Source organism: Lagopus muta, chromosome 2 (assembly GCF_023343835.1).
Source record: "Lagopus muta isolate bLagMut1 chromosome 2, bLagMut1 primary, whole genome shotgun sequence".
Taxonomy (NCBI): Eukaryota; Metazoa; Chordata; class Aves; order Galliformes; family Phasianidae; genus Lagopus; species Lagopus muta.
Genome location: NC_064434.1, coordinates 50,837,087 through 50,859,981, shown reverse-complemented (window position 1 = coordinate 50,859,981; position 22,895 = coordinate 50,837,087). Strand labels below are relative to the sequence as shown.

The following is a 22,895-nucleotide window of genomic DNA, read 5'->3' as shown; positions in this document are numbered from 1 at the left end:
AACACCAAGTAGTTAAAAGAGACTGCAGAAGTCCCTGGATGAACAAGTCTGACTATAAAACCTATCCATCTTACAACTACCATTTAAACTTCTACGTGCAACTCAGAAGTGAAGATCTGTCTGGTAAGACAGTATCTCATATTAATCCATTTCAGTGAGCACATAGGAGTCTGTGCTGGTGTTCACAAGTACATGTGCTTTTGGGACAATTTATTAATAGTATATAAATACAATATAGATTTAGCAATGCTGACAACATACAGCTGTATAGCTTTGCAAAAGGATAACATCACATTTGCCAAAATAGGTGCATAGTATGCACTGGTGGCAAATCAGAAAACTGTTTATCTGTTTGCTTGCAGTTTCTGGGAAGAAAAGAAAAAAATACTGAAAGAAGATGAGTACATTTATGTGACCGCTGCAAGTCTTGGAAGAGTTCCTATGTGAAGCAGAAAACATTACAAAAAGAAATGTAAAAATTGTCAAAAGAGCAAGTGCTGAGACTCTTAACAGTGCATGCACAATTGACATATACATAGTTCATGAAGTGGCAGCAAGCACCCACCTCCCAGCTTTTAGTAGTGGGCTCACTGAAGAAGTTGTCTATCATGTCAAGCTCCTCCTTTTCTACCACAACGAAACCTTGCTCTTTGGCATCTTTCCCATATATTTCTGGTGACCACTGAACAAAAAACGTGTACAAGTGATCCACCCTGTAAACAGAAAAGTAAGAAACAACAGTTTTTCAGTGACCCATGAATATGGCAATATCATGTAGTACAGAGATTTCATATGGGGACAGAGAGGGGATAACCACGTGCACTGCGTACTCGCGTACTTATACTCTCACACACAGCAGAAGCTCCTTCCGCCCAATAACATGAAGTACTTCCAGGTTTCTCTGCTTTCCCTCCCTGTCATATGTTTTTTCTCCTTTTGCCATACACGCAAAGAAAGCATTATGGAAAGACTAATTGGCTTGTCTAGTCCCATACAATTCATATTAAAACCATCAACTGTTTGGTATTAGAAACATGTTTCATAGAAGTTAAATCCAAGAGAAAGGAAGAAAAACGCTACCATCTCATTTCAATTAGTTTGATCTTCTAAGTAAAACAGGCCATTACGCATCACCAACAAATTCTACATGGCATTTCTTGCTGACCTCTAAAATTCACAGAGACTAATGACAAAAGAATTCTTCATCCTGTCACAGTTATGAAAAGGAGCAGTTACTGACAGCTTTGTCAGTGATATCAGCAGCATAAGTACATTTTCTTTAGAGAGATGTTGTTTGACAATATCCATAATGAACAGAGGCAAAACATTGTAATTAAATAATTTATTTAGTATATTCCTTTAATCCACATAGCTCTGAAGATTAAAATGAACATACGCAAAACCAAACAGGAATGCGTTATAGTGGACCACTGTCCAAGAAACTGAATGGACAACAGAAATCAAACCCTAATTAAAGAGGGCAGACGGACAGATAATAAATACTTAGGACACTGAATCTTTCTTCAGTTATTCACCAGAGAGATTCCTCTAGCAATTCCTTGATCAATACAAAAGAATTAAAATCCTGGTGAATCCTAGACACCTTCACTTTATACGTCGTCATGTTACTTGCACTTCCAGTATATGCAAAATTATCGTAATAAGAATAACCTTAAAATACCTGGATTCCTGCACTTTTGGATTCTGTTCATAAATATTATTCCACAGATTTTTACAATTGAGTCTATGTTTTTTTGTTCTATGCTTCTACCAGTAAGAGCTACAGTCTGCTGTCAGTTGTAACTGCAGAAACTGATAGTCCTAAAATTGTTGTCTGCTCATGATAGCCACATTAATTCCTAGTTAAAGTAAAATATTTGTGGGGCTTGACTCACTTAGACCTCATGAAATTTGGCTCCAATTTCCACTACCCTCAGAAAGTATAAAATGTTGACTTTTCTGCTTCATGTCCCAATCATGAAAAAGGGAACAAATTAGTTTTTTCTCTTCTTTGCACATTCACAAAACATTTCCATAGTGTATGGCTACTAGATGACATAGTTGAATTTAAGTTCTTTGTTATCAAAAGAACTGTATCTGTGAAACATTTTAAAAGAATACAACAACATGCAGTTCTACCCAGCGCTACTTTCTATGGCATCAACAGCTTCCTATTGACACAAATAAGCAACAAAGCTAACATCAATATAAAAAGTTAAAAATTCAGCTGTTGTTCATAACTCTGCAGCAAGAGAGAGGGATCAAGGTAGTAATGCACAATGAATCAGCCTTCAGGATTACTCTAGCCAGTAATTGCTGGAAGAGGCTAAAGAGGGTCACACTCCACAGCGTTAAGGGTTCCCCCTTTTTTGTGCGAAGCCATGTGACTGCTTACTAGCTTGCATAGATCTAAAACTTGTGAACTGTGGAACATATTTCTGAAAGTTGCCTCATCTAATTTTAGATAAGATCTTTTCCCCTAATTGCATTTTTCCCACATCAGTAGCTGACACAGTATGCCCCATTCCTCTCAGCTTGCTTCACAGATGCTTCAGAAAGAGCAGTATGATAATCTTCTCACTAATTTGAGTTTTAATTGGAAGAGACTTTTAGCTCAAGCACTGTGTATTTAATGTACAGTAGCCTAGTCTAAAGCTAACCTACTTAATTCCTACAAATCCCTACATAAGAACAATAAAACTAGAAGCTGCTGTTATCTGGCCAAGACCAATCTGAAAGTAGTTTCATGTAGATGGGCAGAGGAGAGCAGTATGGTCTTTATCTCAGAAACACAGAACAAATTTAAGTCATAAGGCACCATTGGAGAACATCTCGTCTACCTTTTGCTCAAAGTAGAGCTAATTCCCAAGTTTGTGCAGACTGCTCATCTGCAGTGTTGAAAATCTCCAACAGATTCCACAGCCTCTCTGTGCAATTTCTTCCACATACAAACAATGCCATGTATTTTTTTTTTTCCCTCTTGCATCTAATCAGAATTTCCCCCGATGCATGCAGCATGTCATCTGCAAAGGGTTTGGATAAATCTTTTAAAAAAGAGAATAATGACTTTCAAACTGCTTACCATGTTCTTCCATTATGCGGGCCAGCAAGAAGTAAAGCACTCATTACCTCAAAGAAGATACTGGCTGATTTATGTTGAGTTTGTTCTCAATTTCTTCATCTCCTTTTCTGTAGAACCACTCCCCAGGTCATCTGTCCCCAGATTCCCAGAGAGGCTGTTCTACCCACCGCATACAACCTTGCATTTGAACTTCCAGACATTTCTGTCAGCCCACTGCACCTGCTTGTTGAGGTCCCTCTGAACAGCAGCTCTGCTCTCCAATGTACGAACACTGCCCAGGTTTGGTGTCACCCTCCAAAGTGATAAGGATGTATTCTATCCCCTCGTCTTCATCAAGGATGCAGACATTAAATGGGATTAATTGCTAAGGAATACCACTCATACTTGATTACCATTTAGATTAGCTATAAACTCTGAGTAGAACAGTCCAATTTTTCTAGACTTCTAGACTTCTAGACTTCTTTTCTCTAGTTTAATCGTAACAATACTATAGGAGGCTGTAGTGAAACCCTTACTGAGGGCATGGTTAACAACACCTCTTGTTATCTCTTCGTTCACAAAGCTTAATGTCTCAACACGGAAAAGCTACATGGTTTGTCTTTGGCAAATTTATAACAGCTGTTTCTGATCACTTCTTGACCTCCACATGCCTGGAAATGGCTTCCATCAGGACTTGTATCATAATGGCCCAAGGGGCTGAAACGAAGCCAACTGGCCCACGCTCTCAGAGATTCTTCTTGATTTTTATGAAGATAGTTGCAGTAATTATCTTTCCAGTTATTAGGGATCTTTCCCAATTATCATTACCTTTCAAAGGAAGACAGAAAGCAGCCTTGCAATAACATCAACCAGCTGCCTCAGTATACTCAAGAGTATTTCCTGTCAGGCCCCATGGTTCTGTATAAGCTCAGTTTCTTTACGTAATCTATAAATAAGTTTTCCTCCACATGGGCAAATGCTAAGTAAATCCAGACACTCCAGATTTAAGAAGCAACAACATAAAATACACTGCAGAAGTGAGGCAATTCTGAAAGGGGATGCAGAGCATCCTTCTCTGTTCATAACATGACATTACGGCCAAAAAGAACTGAAAACAATTTTTAGATTGAAATATCATTGCTTGAGAAACTCTCTTACAGCCAACCTGACAGCTGCAAAAGAATGTATCCCCAGATGTCAGTAGCTGCTTTGGTGATCGCATGCTTATGATTGTATCATGTACTAATAGAAAAAAAATTAAAAAAAAATAAAGCAAACTATTTGGAAAGGACCAACAGCTGTAACCTGAAGTTAATAATCAAAAAAAATATATGTCTGGAAATCAAATAAAAAATGAAAAATGAAACCCCAATTAAAGAAAAAGGGGAAAACTTGGGAAAAAACACCCTTGGCTGCATATAAGTTAAAAGGAAACTGAATAATCTTACAAATATATACGTGGTATTGAATACATATAGGAACAAATGTAAAACAAAAAGTTTACAGTGAAGAATACGAACTCAGTAGAAAACTCATTTTAGTGATCAGAACAGCAAATCTAGAAGTATTAGAGATTTTTAAGTGCTTCATGAAGAAGCCTGATTACTAAAAATTGTATTGGCCATACTCTTAATAAGAGTAATGCATTAAAGTACCAGTAGTCATTTGAAAGAGGAAAATACAACTGCTATCTGAAAGTTTTCAATAATGGTGATGATGAAATACTTCATGTTTGTATAGCAGCTAAGAACTATATTAAAGAGAAGATATCTCAGTGAGTTGGTTTTAAGTTATCCCTACACATGTAGTCTATGTCTAAAAGCTTTAAGAGCTGGGAAATAAGTCTGAGTAGGTAATGACAACTTCAGTAAAACCTAAAATACTGGGGCAGCTGTAAAGACTGGGATAAAACTAGCATTGAGTGAATAAAAATGTACAAGAACACTGGTAGTGAAATGTTATTGCTATGTCCTCAATATAATGGAATAGCTGAAATATCCCTTCATTAATCAGAATGGGAATCTCACAACTAAACAGTTTAGATGAGATCCTTGTTTTGGTGACAGGGATTAGACAGGGAGCACTACTGTATGCTTAGGCATTCATAAGATTTCCAATATAACAAAAAGACAATAATCTATAAAAATCAAGGAGGCAGGAAGCAAAGACAAAAAATGAGTTTTTAAAAAATGAAATGAGGCTCAAACCCTACAAAGGCAAGGTCTTGCACCTGGGTTGTTGCAACTCACACTATCAATACAAGGTGGAAGATGAAAGGATTGAGTGCAGCCCTGCTGAAAAGATCCGAGGGTACTCGTGGAGGGGAAGCTGAACAAGAGCCAGCAATGTGCCCTTGCAGCCCACAAAGCCAACCACATCCTGGGCTGCATCAAAACAAGTGTGGCCAGCAGGTTTGAGGGAAGTGATCCTGCTCCTCTACTCTGCTCTGGTGAGGCCTCACCTGGAGTACTGCATCCAGATGTGGAGTCCTCAGTACAGGAGAGACACAGATCTGTTGGAGTGCGTCCAGAGGACCACAAAAATGATCCAAGAGATGGAACACCTCTCCTGCAAGGACAGGCTGAGAGAGCTGGGGCTTCTCAGCCTGGAGAAGAGAAGGCTTTGGGAAGACCCAACAGCTGCCTTTCAGTATTTAAAGGGAGGCTGTGAGAAAGAAGGGGACAGACTCTTTAGCAGAGTCTGTGGTGACAGGACAAGGGGAAATGGCTTCAAGCTTAAAGAGAATAGATTTAGGATGAATATTAGGAAGACTTTCTTTTTCCACCCCCAGTAAGGGTCATGAGATGCTGGAACAGGCTGCCCAGAGATGTGGTGGGATAACCCACCCCTGGAGGCATTAAAGATCTGGGACTGAGCACCCTGATCTAGCTATAGTTGTCCTTGTTCATTGCAGGGGAGCTGGACTAGATGATCTTTAGAGGTCCCTTCCAACTCAAACGATTCTAATAAGATTTAAAAGACTTACTACTTGCCTGAGGAGCTTTACAATGCTAAAATGAGGAAATCATTTGTTAGGATGCAAGTTTGTAAAGGAAGAAATTCCATGTAGCTATTGTTGTCCCAGCACAATACATCTTCCTTTGGAAGAGCTTGAGGAAATCTCTGAGTTACCAAATTACTCACCTGCCACTGCTGCTCAAAATCTAGTAAGCTAGAAAAATCTACATGCCATTTAAATACCCATTTAAATAAACCATAAGAGCACACACTTACCCTCTAACACCATAAGCTACACCCATTGCAAGACTTCTCAGCAAAAGAATCGATCTCCTCATTACTGTCCAAAAGCACAAGTGAGTGCCTCCCTGCTCAGGGGAACAGTTAATGTGATGAGAAGCTGCCTGAGTCTAGGTAATCTTTATGTAAGGCAACCAGAGATTTCCATCTCCCACATTACGTGCTAAGGCAAATGACTCTGTGATTAAGCAAAGCTGCAGAGAGTAGTCCTAGAGTCACTGATAAATGCAGCGATGTTGCTCAGGGTCATGAGTGACACTGGACTGTTCTCAGTGCACTGTGAAGCCATATATCAGAGTAGAACTGGAACAGCAAGCAAAAGAAAAACAAGATTTAAGATTTTCTAATACCCTTTATAAAGGATACCAGCTTAACATTTTTCTGTGTATTAATGTTTCGGGAAGTTGTCATAAAACACAAAGAAAAGCAAACCAACACAATTACCTTGTGTGTCCCTCACCCTCTACCACACAGCTTTATCATAAGCCTGCCAAGGACATGAAAGCCACAGACTGTTTACACAAGGAGCAGCAAATCTGCTGGGAACAGCAGATTATGGAGCTCAGGGTGAAAATAGAGCCATTTTCACAACTGATTACAGAAGCCATTTTAACAGCAAACAGTAAGAGGTCATAGAAAAACACAATAAAATGAAAATCAGAAGATTTAACTTAAGCAGTGGATACTGATATGCACATTGATTTCTTCACAATCTCTTTTTTTTTTTTTTTTAAATTCCTACAAAATACGAAGACACTGCACAAGCTACAGCAACCATAGTGAACAGAAAATGTTTTATTTATGTTGCTTCAAGGCCAGTAAGACAAGAAAGGAATTTTGTGATACTTGCATACATAACTATACTCTGCATACAGAATTGTATTTAATTTATTACGTTATTTTGATATATTGAATCAAAAATACATTGCAGATCTGTCCCAAGTGATCTGTTCTTCATGATTCTCTCAAGATGCAACACCAAGTACACACTATGTAATACTAGCACAAGCCGTGCCATGAGTGAACAGGAAGCCCTATTTTGCTTTAGGATGCATCTGAGACTTTAAAGAAAACACTAACTTGTTAGGCAAATGTATCTCCTGCATTAAAATGATGGAGTGAATCTCTTAATTTTTGTCCTAAGTTCAGTGCAATCTTTTAAGCACCAATGTGGTGTTAAAACAGTCATGTGTAAAAAGCACAAGAATGACTCAATCTTAATGCTTTCACCATTAATTTTGCAGATCCAAGCAGCAGGTTTGACAGTAAAGATTTGTCTTTTCAGCCAACATGGCCAAATACTGCAACAGCTCACTCCAGAAATGACTTTAACTGTTCTGAAGACTGATGTATAAACCAATTATCAATGTTTATATATGAATTAGATCCCCTCAATAACCTGAAAATTTCTGCTTATAAAATGACAAATAGAGATGCCATTTTCAAAGTGTGTTAAGAAGTTTAAGATTTAGCTTTTACAGAGGATAAAAGATTACATTAGTCCAGCTTTCAACATTAGACAAACTATCTCCAAAGCAACAACTGACCTTGTATTATATTACAGCACCCCTTCAACTCCTTGAAGTAGTTACAATCCAAACTAGAATTTTCTAAACCCACACATCTGAAATCCCTAATGAGCTGAGTACCAGCAGATAGCAAGCAAGCCCAAAGCTACCTTCAGCAACACTCCTGAAGGCCACATTCTAGGCTGGATTAAACCTCTCCCCCTTCTCCCTGTATCAGCAAGTTCCACACTACTGGTCTGCTTAAAACACTCATTTCTAATGTATATGAAATAAACACTTAAATTAATATACATTCTACAAATCTGAAAATATTCAGAAAAATTATTTAAAAAGAAAAATTGACTGCATATCAATTCTGATTCTTCCTAGCATCTAATTCACCAGAAGTGCGATCACTGATTTTCCTCTGTTGGTTCAGCAGACCTGAGAGCTGTTCTGTCTTCCTTCTAGCTAGAGAAAAACTAGCAATTTGATTCCTCATAGTCAAGGAAAAATAATCTATATGGAAGATCACAGGCCTTAACTTCTTTTTTCCCTACAGTACTACTTGTTTTACATAAGGGCACATGGAGCACACAAGGGCACTTAGTCACAAAAAGATGTTTTATTTTATGCCTCTGAAGGTAGAAACAGTCACACCCATTTAGTTAGAGTGGAAAAGAGAGAAACTTCTATGTCCTTCGCTGACATGAAGTACCTATTTTTAACACTGGCACTTCAGTGCATTCCTTGGCCCCTGCAAATGCTCCACTGCTCTCCATTTCCTCCAAAACCCAGATGATCCCCAGGTGCTTTTATCATGAGCATGTATACTACTACCCTTTCCAACCTTCATATGGCACTCGATGCCCTCTTTCTCACTGGGAACACATTCCTTTATATCTCTGGCATGCAATAAAATGAGGATACCTCCCTCCCCATTTCAGAATTCTTGCTGCATTTTATACCGTAGACCACAAAGGGAAAGTCAAATTCAACTCCAGAAAGCATTACACCTTTAAAAATTAAGATGCAGATGTGTTTTCACACTACATGCTGCAGCTTACCTTTCCCGGGGAACAGCAAACCAGTACTCTGGTTGCTTTATCTTTTTACTGTACTGTTGAGACACGGTGGTGCTCTGAGACACAAAAGACTTTCTCATGGGTTTGCCTACTTTAATGCACAGAAACATTGGAGGAGTCTTGCTCTTCTCCTCTTTTGAAGGAAGCATATCTGAACAAGAGACAGAAGAGATGAGCTGTTTACAAGACAGTACAACTACTACAGTTGATAAAATATCGGCACAGAGATTGATAACCTTGTACAAAAGAAGACTACAAATTATCATGCATTGAATTAAACCCAATGTGTCATTTAATAGCCAAACTGCTTTAATAAATCCCTGCTCATTCTAAAGTGTGGTTATTTATTTCCATTTTCTCAGGACCGTATCCTCCTCAGTTGTAGAGCTGAGTACAGAAGCACTGTAAATTAAATCATTGAGATGATTGGACTGGGTATAAACTGTGACACAAAGCAAGGAAGGGGGGACAGTGGAAGAGAAGACCTTGACTACCTCTGTCACCATAGCCAGCCCAACAAACCTCACCACAGGCAAAGGGTAATGCAGTTGCTGGCTTGTCTCTGGCTAGATCCCTCATTTCTATCCCAGTGTTTGAATGAGTCCAGGAAACCAATCCCACCAGAGTGTAACTTCACACACACCAAGCCCAATCAGATCTTCAGCCATAGTGGTCAGATAGCCATATCAAAATCTTTTGTCTGCGTGGGACAGGTAAAGTGTAATAGTTGCTTAAATTCCTTAAATTGCCTATTTGACAAAATAAAAAAAAGTTGTTTATTTAATGATAACCTCAACCACTCTGACGTTGTTACAGCCATTTTAGGAATATACATACAGCCATCTTCTGTTGTTTTTTGGTGATAAGAACAATCACCAAGTACAACTGTTGAGACACAGGGAAAAGAAAAATTATTTTAAGAGCAACTGTTTTTAAAATAAAGACTTCCACTTGAATTGTCCTCCGCTATCTCATACAAATCAAGGAATTATGCCCATTAGCTCATTAAACTAAAACTCTGGGATGGCCTCATGCTCAGATGACCTGAGTAGCAGTAGAAACAGCAATCTGTTAAAATGCTACTTAAAGTAAGATTTCATTTTGTTTCTCAAATTTTATTCACAATAAATTAATCACTAATTAAAACAAAAGGATAAGTAAGACTGTACATATACTCCTATTTATCACTTCCCTAGAGGCCTCCATAGCAAAGATACCAGAAAAATACTGTGTCAAGATCTCTTTATAACAATGCAGTACTTTAGATTCTATTGGAAATACATTGACTAACTTCACTGAAGCAGAAGTTATTGATAAGCAGTGACAACTCCTATGTAATGATGTGTCTTTGTCAATATTCTAATTGGATGACATTTTACTGTTCTTAAAGCCAGTAAACAGCAGCAAAGCTTACATGACATAAGGCTTATATAAACAGTAATTGCTGAATATGGAACGAGCACATAAGCTAATTATTAAACTAGAAACTTAGTGAGCCTGAAGGTTCATTTTTTTTCTTCTAAATATCATCAAATATAAAATTATAATATACAACAGTAAAAAAAAGAGACCAAGCATTATATATACAAAGAGGAAATTCAGAGCAGAAGCATATCAATGCAAAGGTTACCGTCATAATGCTGTCCAAGTCTCAGAGGAAACAAGGATAACCAGAGACCTACCTTCAATTGGCACTTGAATTTTCTGCAGCAGCCACAGTCTGACCTCTGATTGATTGTCTAACTGTGTTTCTTGACAGGTCTTGTCTATAGCTGGTACTAATGAAGAGTCCAGAGACTCTTTGAGATCCTTTTCCTCTGCTGCTGCTGCGCTGCCTTCTAATGAAGGTGCTTTCCTTCCAACACAGCAGGAATCAAGCTCCATACTTTTAACTGTATGGACTTCATCAGCTTGGGACTTGGAACAGCTAAGTGTAAGGTCTATACCAATTGCTTTATTGTTTTCACCTTTCTGGATTTCAGCCTTGTGCAAGTCTTCAGATGACTGAGACCCACTCCCATCTTTATTGAGATAAAATTCTATAAGTTTATCTTTCTCTAGCTCTTTCTTAGTGTCCAATGCAGTATCCACCTTACCTGTTGGGGAACTGACACATTTGTTTACTTCTGGAATAACATCTTGTTTTTCACATAGCTCTAAGTCTAAATCAGCTTTAGGTTCAACACTGTCCTTTTTTTCCAAGGAATCAACTGTGAAGTGCTCCTGGACTTCTGTAGTGGGTTTGGTTACCTGCTGCTTCGTTCTCCCCAACTCCCTGGGGTCAGCCAACAAGCCTTCCATTAATGAGATTTTCCTGTCCAACCCTCTATCCACAGGAGATGGCACCTTTTCCAGATCAATGAAATCATCCCCTCTTCCTCCTGAAAAGGAGTCCTCTTTGGTTCTGATGTCTGTAACATTTTTTTCTTCAGAAAGCTCTTTGACATGTGGATCTGCAGCAAACTTCTCCAAATGTTCAGTGGCAGTGATATTATTATAAGATTCCAGTGACTTTGATTTAATTGAGCCCGTACTCTCAGATGACTGAAGAACTTCAAAATCAGCAGACTTTTCTTTATCTGAAGGATTTATCTGTTTGGCACCTGGAACATTGGGTGAATCACCATTCTGTTGCCTCTTTTCCTTGCTAAGGGACTTGAATTTGCTGAAAGGATTGATATCTTTCTCAGAAGAAAGGTCTTCCCATTCTCCTGGCCTGTACAGAGGACAAAGATCCTTTGGTATGTCACTGCCAGGTAAAATGACGGATGTACATAGGATGTTAAAAGAATAATGGAAACAGAAAAAAAAGAAAAAAATCAAAAAAAAATGAATATATCAACTTAAGTTTTGAAACTCAACTAAAAATTACTTTCTCCAAAATAAACATACACCAGTAGAAATGAATGAGTTTAAAGAAAAAAAAATGTGGAAAGGAAAATACCAAACTAAAATGAGAAGAACACTTTGCAGACTATGTGACATAGGTGAAGAAATGGCACACATACTAAAAACGTACAAGTTATCAGAAACTTGGTAACCAAAAAAACTGGACATGTATTTAGCTACTGGAATTTCATTTATCATAGTAGCATTATTACTTTCCACACTTGACAACTGTCAGGCTCTGCTCATTGGTAGTTCAATGTTTTTCATGCTTCCCAAGTCAGTAAAAATGCATTTTTGAGAAGAAAGCAAATCACAGATAAGATATATGCTGTTTAAATATGCTTTCTGCAAACATAACTGGCAACAGTTCATTTTTTTTTCTTTTATCCAGCACTGAGTTATATTATTTGAATGCAGACTCCCACAGATTTATTTTTAATGCAAGACATTTCAAACATTTTACAATGGAAAATTCTTAAAACCAGCAGACAACAGCAAACTGCATAAGCTCCATCTTACTGCTAAAAAGTCTGAGGTGAATGAGAATAGAAGATTTTCATCACTCAGAAGTTACTTAGTAGGCAATCTGGTAATGAAGATAAAACAAGCACCTAGAAAATTTTTCTTAAGCCAAGAAAATGGAGAAACATAGATGAATTTCACTTAGGAAGTAAATATTGCCCATAAGGACAAAATTTTGCTTAGAAAAAATTCAGCAGTGGTTACATTACACGTAAATTAAACTAACATCTTCTCCATGCCCAGAACTCTGTTATGTGTTGCAAATTCTAACTACCAAAACTCCTCTGAATTGGTTATGAACTGGAAATGTTCTACAAATTAATATTTTTACAAGTCCTGTAAGAGACACTGAAGGTGTTATCTTCAAAAGTTACAACCAGCCCTCTCAGAAGTATCCCAATAACACATCAAATGGTTCAAAAATTGAACTCTTTTCAATTCTACTGAAATATTCCTACAGACCAGACAGTGCAAGAGCCCAACCATGGCACAACACCAATGCTTTAATTAACATTTTTTTAACTGGCCTTCTTTGCACTGGCATTCTCACACTCACAACCCATTTCTCTTTACTGCCACTGAAGTCTAAGAAGTAAACAAAAGAACGTACATGAATCATTCATTTGCTGGCATTTTTCTCCCAGTTTGTCTTATTCTGCTGCATTAAACCTCCCCCCCACCTCCTTTCTATGACTGTTACGGAAAATTTAATAAAATAAGTTCAGGAAAGAACACTTCTTACGATGGCAATGCATCTTTAATTTTCATGTGAGAGATGTCATTGTAGAGAGCTATAGAGACAACCTCCTCCATGGGGCAGATTAGCCCATATTCTTCACAGCCATTCTCAATTACCAGAGGATCAGATTTATGCGGATCAAACATGATGTTGTTTGGAGTTACTATCATGACTCCTCCAACTACACCCTAAAGTAGAAGAACAAAGAGTTAGCATACCAAATATAATTAACTTATCATAACTTCCAAGGTTTTTGACTGCTAGTTTAAAAAAAATAAATTCAGCCAAACAAAAAAACTCTATCCTGCCTTTTTTATACCCCTGTCATACAATGTTTGATAACAAAACATTTTTCCAATTGCATCAAGTCAGACATCATAAGCAGAGTAAAGAAAAAGATTTCTTAGTGACATTCAAGTTCATGTCTGTTAAGGAAGAGCACCTGAACAATTCAACTTTCAGTGTTGACTGCTACAAGCTGGAGTTCAGACTATTAACAAGCCTCAGACAAAACAGAACTTTAAAAACAAACAAACAAATTAATCTGAGCTACAGCCAGTCTCATACAGCATATGTATTTATATGAAACTAGCATACCTGAAGGCAGTCTTCATCATGGAAATGTCAAGGTTACTGTGCTAAGCTGAATTCCAAATCTTCTTGATCTGGAATTCCAAAAGGTACATGCAGAAAGCTTCTACACATAAATACCTATTATGAAGTCACTTCTTCCCTGGTACCACCGATCCAAGCATATTTTGTACAATTGTAGAAGATGCATTTAATTTGCTAAAACATGACCTAGCCACCGATTTGATAAAAGACTGCATCAGTAACCATCCAGCATTCAACCTCTGACACATGACCATGTTTCAAACTGTCACGCATTCCACTACTTTGACTGCAAATGGCTGTTTCAGTCCCAGGGCCAAAAAACAGTATGTGTCCTTTGCACTTAGCAAATGCAACAGTATTGCCCTAATTTACGTGTAAGAAATCAAGTAGCCCTCCACTACTTTCTACAAAATAGGAGACTACAGAAATTGCTGAGTGATTAAATACAGTCCACATCCACTTCAGGCAAAAAGAAATAAAAAATGTGAAGTGTAAAACTATTCTTAGAAAAGTCATGTGATTAGATTAGAACTGCCAGAATTATCAATTTCAGAGAACCTGAAAACGCAAACATGCAGACACATCTACCTGAAATTGGAGTCAGCGACAGCAGGTATAGAAAGTAGACAGCTAAACTATTGCAGCCTTGAGAGTAGGACCAAGATACTGCACAAACGTTATGCCCTCTTTCCCAAAATGGCCGCTGTAAAATTCTGAGTTGCAATCCCAGTTGTGTTCGTAGCAAGAACACATATGTCACCAGAATGGCTCCAAGGAAAAGAAAGAAAAGATCTTGTGCAATATTAACCTTTTTATTAGAGTAAGTGGAGAATCAACCTGGTCACATTTGGAAACACTGATCTGGAAAGAGTTAAAATTTAGCTTAAAGTTGTAAACAAGATAGACAAGCGTTTATCTCTTATGAAGCTGTTGCACAACTTGATGCAACTGGACAACTAATCCTGACTTGTCTGAGCTCTGAAATGTAGTTTTCTGTGTCTAACAGTACACTCTGAAGCAGATATTTCTGGTCAAGGCATGATAAAGGAATGAAGGTGGTTAGCAGAGCTGCTTCTCCATAAAGTGGTTATTGTAACAGATGCAAAACAGGAAAGAAGAAAATCATATCACATATTGCCATGACAGCAATAAACACAGCAGTGACAGATAAAGCCACTGCAACATTACATTCTTTACAAACATACAGTAATGCCTGGCTGTCACAGTACTCATCTCTCACTTAAACACACAGATTTTGCATTCAAAGAATCTTAAAAAAAAAAAAACAAAACAAAACAAAAAAAACACGTCACCAGAGTCCAAGTTCTACATACCTTACCATCTGTGAAGTAACGACAATTCATTTTTAAAAATTTGACAACCACAGGCTCATCCTCTTCTGAAGTGGAAGACAAGACTCTCTCAACCGGTTTGAAGGCCTTTCTTGCCAAATCAGCATCCTTAAAAAAGAAAAAGCTTAGTGCAGAACAACAGGACCAACATTATCTACTTCTATACTTCAAGCAACTAAAAAAAAAAAGAAAAAAAAAAAATCAAGCTTATCCAATGTTTTTTGTTGTTCTTTTGTTTTTATTAATAGGAAGAAAACTGGTGATCATGCATGCGTAGATACATGCACACGCATAATGCAGTATGTCATAAGGAGGAAAAATCTTACATTATAAAAAACTCTTCCAAATAACAGGCAAGAAACTCAAAAGTCAGGTCAAGTAAGTCTGCTGTGTTTAGTGAGGTATTCTCATTAGGAGAGGGCTAGTCCTGCTACCCCATCCATGCTGAAGATTTCCACACACAGTGCATCCCACTGGCACTGGTATGATTCCCATGTAGAGGGCACAGAGGAGTAGGACTAAAGTTAAACACAGTGATTCACTCCAAGCTTCACTCCATTTTCTCTCTTAAGTAGTTATGAATTTGAAATGTCTAATTGCTTTATTATCAGCAGATGAACAGCTCATTCCCTGAAAACACTAATTACAACCACCCTGCCAAGTAAAATGAAAGTTCAGCTACACCAAGGCCTTTCAGCAAGATTAAATCCAGTGGTCTGGTTCTTATATGGGTGCAATCACAGTACACTTGCTAGCAAGAAATTGACTTCTCTGGCAAACTAGTACTTCCATGCAGAGATCCCCATGCAGGCTTAAGGTTGCAGAACAGAGCAGAAAGACTGCAGAGCAGTACAGAAATTTCCAGGGTGAAACAGTAAATACTTCTCCACATCCAACTTTTCATTCTTTAGAAACCACAAACTATTTCCAACTGCTGTGATGCTCCAGGCCCAAGTGATCTTGTACTTGATTTATCTGTTCAGACAGAACCCTTAATTTTGATTATTGTAAAGCGGTAAAATTTGTACCGCAGCACATTAAAATATTACTTAACACTATTCAATAACAGTAATCAATAACACTATGCATGAGGTCAGAATTGTAACTTCAAAAAACAGCTATTTACACACTCCTGAATCTCAGCTTTAGTAAATGTTTTGTGAACATAAGACTAGTGTGAACCAACATCTGACTTACAGGGAGTTTATCATATTCGGCATCTGATGATGAAGGAGAAATGGGAGCACCAGGACTGAAAGAAGGCAGCCTGGAAACACTTGTCTCTGGTACAAAGAGAATCTAAATACAAAAACATTAAGACTGGTTTTAAAAAATTATTCACTACAAATACAATGCTCTACTAGAAGGACAACTCAATATCAATTGTTCATGATTGCAATACACTCAACTACTTCAAATTCCAGAATCTCTCCACATTAGTGGTGATGGTGGAGTATGTGCGGTCTAATTACAGAATCTAGTTCTGCATTTTGTTTTGCAGAGCAAGCTAGAAAGTAACACATTTTCCCCATGCAAAGAGGATCTTTTTTCCCTCCAAAACTATAGTTCCATGTTCTCCTGCTACGATTACAAACACAAAACTAGCAGCTGAAAAATTGTGTAAGATGTTGAGAAACAAAATCATTTAGCTTAATCCCAGCTTTTGTCTTTTTGGTATTGCTATTTCTTTGTGACTCAGTTTTCCCATCTGCAGATCAGGATACTTCGGAGTTCTGCTCTTCAGGAGCCATGTATTAGCCTTCACGTTTGCATTTCTTTTAGTTGACTCTCTCAAAAGCAGTCTATTTATTTCCCACTTTACAGGAGACTGACTCATCTCCAAAATAATGGCGAAGAGCCATTTCAATGATTGTGTCTAAGTCTCTAATTCTTTAATGCATCATATAATATAATTTACCTAGCCTTTCCATGAATTCTATTCTCTTACAACAGCTCCATTCTCTTCTTGAGCTTCAGAGTTCTCTTAAAGCTTTAGTGACAACAGATAAATAATGGACATCAGATACAGCAATTATAAAAGTACTCTCCCCTCTCCCCCCACCAGCTCCACATAAAGTTGCCATTTGAGAGATCTAAATTACTGTCCATTATCCTTGCATCTAGGTACCTAAGCATATGCAGAAAGCAATAAAAAGCTTCAGATACATAGCAAATAATCAGATTTGAGATATATAAAACATAAAAGATTTACCTGGCCTGGAACAATTGTATGTGTGAAAAGCTTATTGAGTTCCACAAGCTTGTTTGGGGTGATGTTAAACTTTAATGCTATGCTGTTTATGGTGTCCTGATTTCCAGCCTGAAGAAAGAGTTGGAGCTTAAGATAAAGGTAGCACTCACATACAGTGTAACAGCTGGACTATAACCATCTAAAACTGTTTGCAGAGAATAGATTCGATGACAGAAGACACTCCCTTTTCAACAGATCATATGATAAGCCAAAGTCAATACAAGAAAAAAAAACAACCCACCACCAACAAAAAAACCCACCTCTCTCATACAATGCAATAGATAAAAAATGGAAATGTTATAGATGCCCCACTCGTTTTGTCACAGAACTTTAAAGCATCAGTACTCTAATTAGAACTAGAATGGCAAATGGAGAAAGGGGACACCCATTGGAAAACTCATCACCTTCAGCAGTCTTAGTAAGTCAGACATTTGTTTTGTTCCCAGCTAGGACACAAGCTTTCTACAGTCACATTGGGTGTGGGTTGAGTGCAAGTGTTGTTCAGGGGCCCTGGATGGCACATAGGGACTTTCCACACAGAGGTAGTTCTCCCAGCTGTGAAGCAGCAGAATGCTCTTTCAGTGTTCCAGCTTAGCGAAAGATTGCACAGTCATCTCAGGGTCAAGCATATATTTGATGCCCCTGAGCAACACTGGAAGTATTTTTCAAAGTAACAAAACCAATTATCCTATTACAGGGTCACACTGCAGAAATAAAAACAGGACTGGCAGCTATGAGAAAAGGCAGAGCACCTGGGCTGAACTGCAGTTCTGGATGCAAGCCCAGCTCTCCTCACACAACGATCACTGGAACAAATCCTACTGAGATACATACATACATATCATTTAGTATTCATTTCATGCTTTCTGCTTTATGTCACTGGCTCACTGTCAAGCTCAACAATTCCACTTTCAAAAAGAAGATACAAACAAACCACAGTGCAATACTTACAATATATTCTATGGTACCATGGGGCTTCTGAGAAACCATCTTCTTCTCTTTCTTTTCATTGGTTTTGTTTTGATTGTCATCTAAAGAGGGGGAAGAAGATTATAATTGACTTTTAAGACGTCTGTGTATCAACATGTTTCAAAAGAGATTTACAGGATGCGCAAACTATAGCTGCAAATGGAAAGACACATCAAAATATCTATTAATTAACAGGAATTGCAAAGCAGGCAACTCTTCATTAAATGCAGCACAATTAGTGATCACTCAGGAACTCTAGAAGAATTCTGTACGTGATAATGTATCAGTGCCAAACTGCTCCCATGCTCTTCCATGATTACTGTGCAATTCTGTTAACGGATATAAGCATTTTGAGTGATAAGCTGCTATCATGGCAGAGAGAGAAACCAGCTTATGAAGATATGCGCTGATTCTACACCAATACAATCACAACAGATATTGGTTAACCACCATTTCACCACTACACACCACAGTACTTCATAATTAGATGCTTTTTTCAACTCTGAAGCTTGAGGTATTCTAGCAGTCCTATAAAACGGGTGAGCATAAAGCATTAAAAAAAAAGTGTTAAGTAGTATAAGCATAAAAGTTGCTCAGGAGACATTTTCTGCCAGCTAACGCACAGGAAACTGAGTGTACCTGCACAACCCCTTGCAGAACCAGAGAGGCACACACAGCACTTGGCAGTGCAAGCAGGGCTGTTCCTTTTCACTCTTACCACAGCAGAGGGACAGCAAAACCAAAAACCAGAGAATCCAACTCACCACCCACCCAGCCTAAACCCATCCTGAGCTCCATCTTCATGGGCTCACCCTGCACCAAGGACCCGTGTCCACCTACCTGGTGGTGGGGGTGAGGCTGGTACACAGCCCCAGCTCCAGGAGCGAGGCCGAGGGGTGGAGAAACTGTGCATGGCTGCCCTGCGTGCCCCCAGCCCCTCAGTGTTGCAGGTTGGCCTGGGTGGGAGAGGGGAGAAGACAGGGCCAGGCCCAGAAGACCAAGTCGCAGGGTCCTGGGGACACTGCCCTCCTGGGGGATACTCTGCTGTGCAAACCAGCAGCCCTGGGTAGAAGGCCAGGGGAGGAAGGATGAGGGACAGCAAAGCAGGGCTCCTGGCTTGCATTCAGGCTGCATTGCAACCTTTGCTATTTCCAAGGAATGAGAGGCAGACAGCAGTAAAAAGAAGGGAGAGAGCTCATATAACCAACTGTAATGTACACAGACAGAAGGGAGGGGCCCACAAGAGTCACACCTGGCCCTTCTGCAACTGGTTTCCACCTTGAGACTGGTGCACGGACTAACACAGTGCTTTCAGAACACTGAGGGCACACACTCAGGGACCTTCTTCAGCCTGCAGAGGCCTGCACAAACAATACTCAGTGTGCTCAGCTGAGCATACCTGCACGTAGTACTGCAGACACAACCAATGGTCTTCCCAGGACACTGACATGAGAAGGGCCGTGGTTAACAATATTAGAGATAGCAATGAAATCTTCCCATCAAGGAGGCAGAAAGCATGCAAGGACCAAATACACAGTTTGAATATGCATGGATAGCACAAGTAGCCTGAAGGGCAGTAGTAGGATGACGAACATTATTAGGATGATGGTGATTTTTTGCCATCCAGTAGTGTTTTGGAGCAGAACGCTATTTAGGGATCTCAGTCATTTCATCTTTGAGACTAGAGACCCAAGGTGAACTTTTAGAATTAGCATTCTAATTGCCTTTTTCTGACCACTTGTATTTTTATCACTGCCATCAACGTACTCAGGTCAAAGTTGATGATGAAGAAAGAAAAAGAGGGTAGTGAGAAGAGTTAGGGGTGCACAGTATTAAACCATCAAAAATACAATGCCAATGATGGCCAACAGTAGCAAATAATAGATACCTCTCTAATCCATTATTTAAGTACAATTGCTGATCACAATACTATCAAAAGAAACTCTCCCAACTAACAATGAGTTACAGAATCATAGATTCACCATGCTTGGAAAAGACCTCCAAGATCATCTAGCCCAACCACCCTAATAATTCTTCACTAAACCATGTCCCTTAGTACCACATCTAAACATTTCTTGAACATCACCAGAGATGATGATTCAATAGGCATACTCCAGCACCTGACCACTCTTTTGGAGACGAAATTTTTCCTAATACCCAACCTGAACCTCCCCTGACGCAGGATGTCATTGGCCTTTCTGGCTACCTGGGCACACCACTTGCTTATGTTTAACCAAGCGCCAACCAAACCACAGATTTGTTTCTTCCACACAGTCTTCCAGCCACTCTGCTCCAAGATCTGTAGTGTTGCCTTCGGTTGTTGCAGCCAAAATACAGGACTTGGCACAGTCTTGTTGAATTTATTACATTGGCCTCAACCCAGCAACCCAGCCTGTCCAGATCATACTGAAGGGCCTTCCTACACCAGTCAGATCAAAACTTCGTCCCAACTTAGCGTTATCTGCAAACTTGAGAGTGCACTCAATACCCTCTTCCAGGTCACCAATAAAGATACTAAACAAGGCAGGTCCCAATACTGATCCCTGGGGAACACTGCTCATAACCAGTCACCAGCAGGATTTAACTCCATTCACCACCACTCTCTGAGCTCAGCCCTCCAGCCAGTTCTTTATCCAGCAAAAAGCACGCATCCAAGACATAGGCTGCCAACTTCTCCAGAAGAATACTGTGGGAGACAGTTCAAAGGCACTACTGAGGTCTAGGCAGACTGTGTCAACAGCCTTTCCTTCATCCACACCTGGTGGGTCACTCAGCCATAGATCAGGTTTGGCAAGCAGGATCTGCCTTTCATGAACCCATGCTGGTTCAGCCTAATCCCCTAGTTGTCCTGCACACGTAACGTGATCTCACACAAGATGCTCTGTTTCCTGGAACCCAGGTCAGGCTGACAGGCCTGTAGTTCTCCAGAACCTCTGCATGATCCTTACTGTAGATGGGAGTCATACTGGGGACACATTGGGAAACTGCAGGCCACCGAGTCTCACCTCTGTGCCTGGGAAGATCATGGAACAGATCCTCCTGGATGACATGCTAGATCACATGAGGAATGAGCATGTGATCTGAGATAGACATCATGGCTTCACCAAGGGAAGGTCATGATTAACCAATCTGGTGGCCTTCTATGATGGGGTGATGGCATTGGTGGACAGGGGGAAGGTGACTGATGTCATTTACCTAGACATGAGCAAGGCATTTGACGTGGTCCCCCATCACATCTTTATCTTCAAACTGGAAGGATGTGGATTTGATGGGTGGACCACTAGAATCATAGAATCACCAAGGTTGGAAAAGACCTTCAAGATCATCCAGTCCAACCGTTCACCTATTCCCAATAGCTCCCACTAAACCATGTCCCTCAACACAACATCCAGCCTTTCCTTGAACACCCCCAGGCTCGGTGACTCCACCACCTCCCTGGGCAGTCCATTCCAGTGCCTGACCACCCTTTCTGAAAAGTAATACTTCCTAATGCATGTGGCAGGCGGATTCGGAGCTTGATGATCCTTGAGGTCCCTTCAACCCAAGCCATTCTATGATCCTATGATTGGCAAGCCTCCAATCCTCATGGACCTTTCCAGTTGACCAGGAATACTCAGACAGTTGAAAGAGGCTTGGGAATCACCTCTAACAGCATCACCCTCAGCATCCCTAGGTGTGTCCCATCTGGCCTCGTGGACTTATGACAGCCCAGGTGGAGTAGTAGGTCTCTCTTTCCACCTAAACTGTGATGATTGTTTTATGCTATTCAGGAGATACTCTTCCAGTTACTCCAGGATCATTAAAACTGTGTAACACAAATATAAAGGCAAACTTTGTAAGTTGCCTGTCATCCATCACTAGAGACGAGGTTTGTCAGAACAAGTAAATTTATTAAATCATTTTGTCTATCTGCAAAAAGTAGACAAATTTTCAAATACATTAACTCTTTCTTAGCTTGAAACAACATGCATGAATACTAACTATATAGGCATCATCAATCAATTTTTTCCTTAGAGGAAAAAATAATAATAAAGTAATCTGGAGAGATGGAGTGAAAGAGGCAGAATTTATGCCTGTTGAACATGAAGTTAAGTTTGTGTGCGAATGGGAAGAATACTAATACAGTTCCCAGTAGAGCCATTGCTATTTGGAACTAAAACTGTTTAGCTGATACCAAGACTTTCGCTTTGGAAGACTGGAGAGATGACTGACAGCTGATGACATTAGCAACCCCTAAGTCATTGTGGCATAAGGAGACCACAAAAGAGTACGCCAATACAGGTAACTTTCTACTTTACAGCTTCTTACCTGAGAAAGTATGGTTTCTCTCTCTCTCACCTCATTTCCCGTTGCAACACCTTACTTTTCAGGTACATTCAACTGCATTAGCTACTTCAGCTTGGAAATTATAAAGTATCATACAGTCAAAAGCTATAACCTACAATACTGTTGCAAGAAGACATATAATGCACTTGGCTGTGCATTATATGTGCACAGTTCTTGGCTGATAGAACTGTGGGTCTGTTTGTTCAGTAGAGTCTGCAACAGAACTGTGAAGCACTACAGTAAACTTATCTAGATACACAATTGAACATCCAAAACAGTACAGACAAACTAAAGACAAAAGGAGTTCAAAAGATGAGCTG

At 39.4% G+C, this 22,895-nt stretch overlaps 1 protein-coding gene across 7 annotated transcripts in view; it reads right to left on the bottom strand.

The window, feature by feature from the left end:
* The window catches only part of NCOA7 (nuclear receptor coactivator 7), an 84,796-nt gene that overhangs the window by 7,239 nt on the left and 54,662 nt on the right, over positions 1-22,895 (bottom strand). For 5 of the 7 annotated variants that reach the window (XM_048934962.1, XM_048934963.1, XM_048934961.1 and 2 more), the window contains 8 exons: positions 18,232-18,311; positions 17,242-17,349; positions 16,227-16,328; positions 15,012-15,137; positions 13,066-13,250; positions 10,595-11,661; positions 8,895-9,063; positions 566-713 (listed from right to left, as the gene is read on the bottom strand). In XM_048934962.1, coding sequence (XP_048790919.1) covers positions 566-713; positions 8,895-9,063; positions 10,595-11,661; positions 13,066-13,250; positions 15,012-15,137; positions 16,227-16,328; positions 17,242-17,349; positions 18,232-18,311 — 1,985 coding nt within the window. The remainder of the gene's footprint in view (positions 1-565; positions 714-8,894; positions 9,064-10,594; positions 11,662-13,065; positions 13,251-15,011; positions 15,138-16,226; positions 16,329-17,241; positions 17,350-18,231; positions 18,312-22,895) is intronic. The other 2 variants (XM_048934965.1, XM_048934967.1) reach the window with 2 other exon arrangements.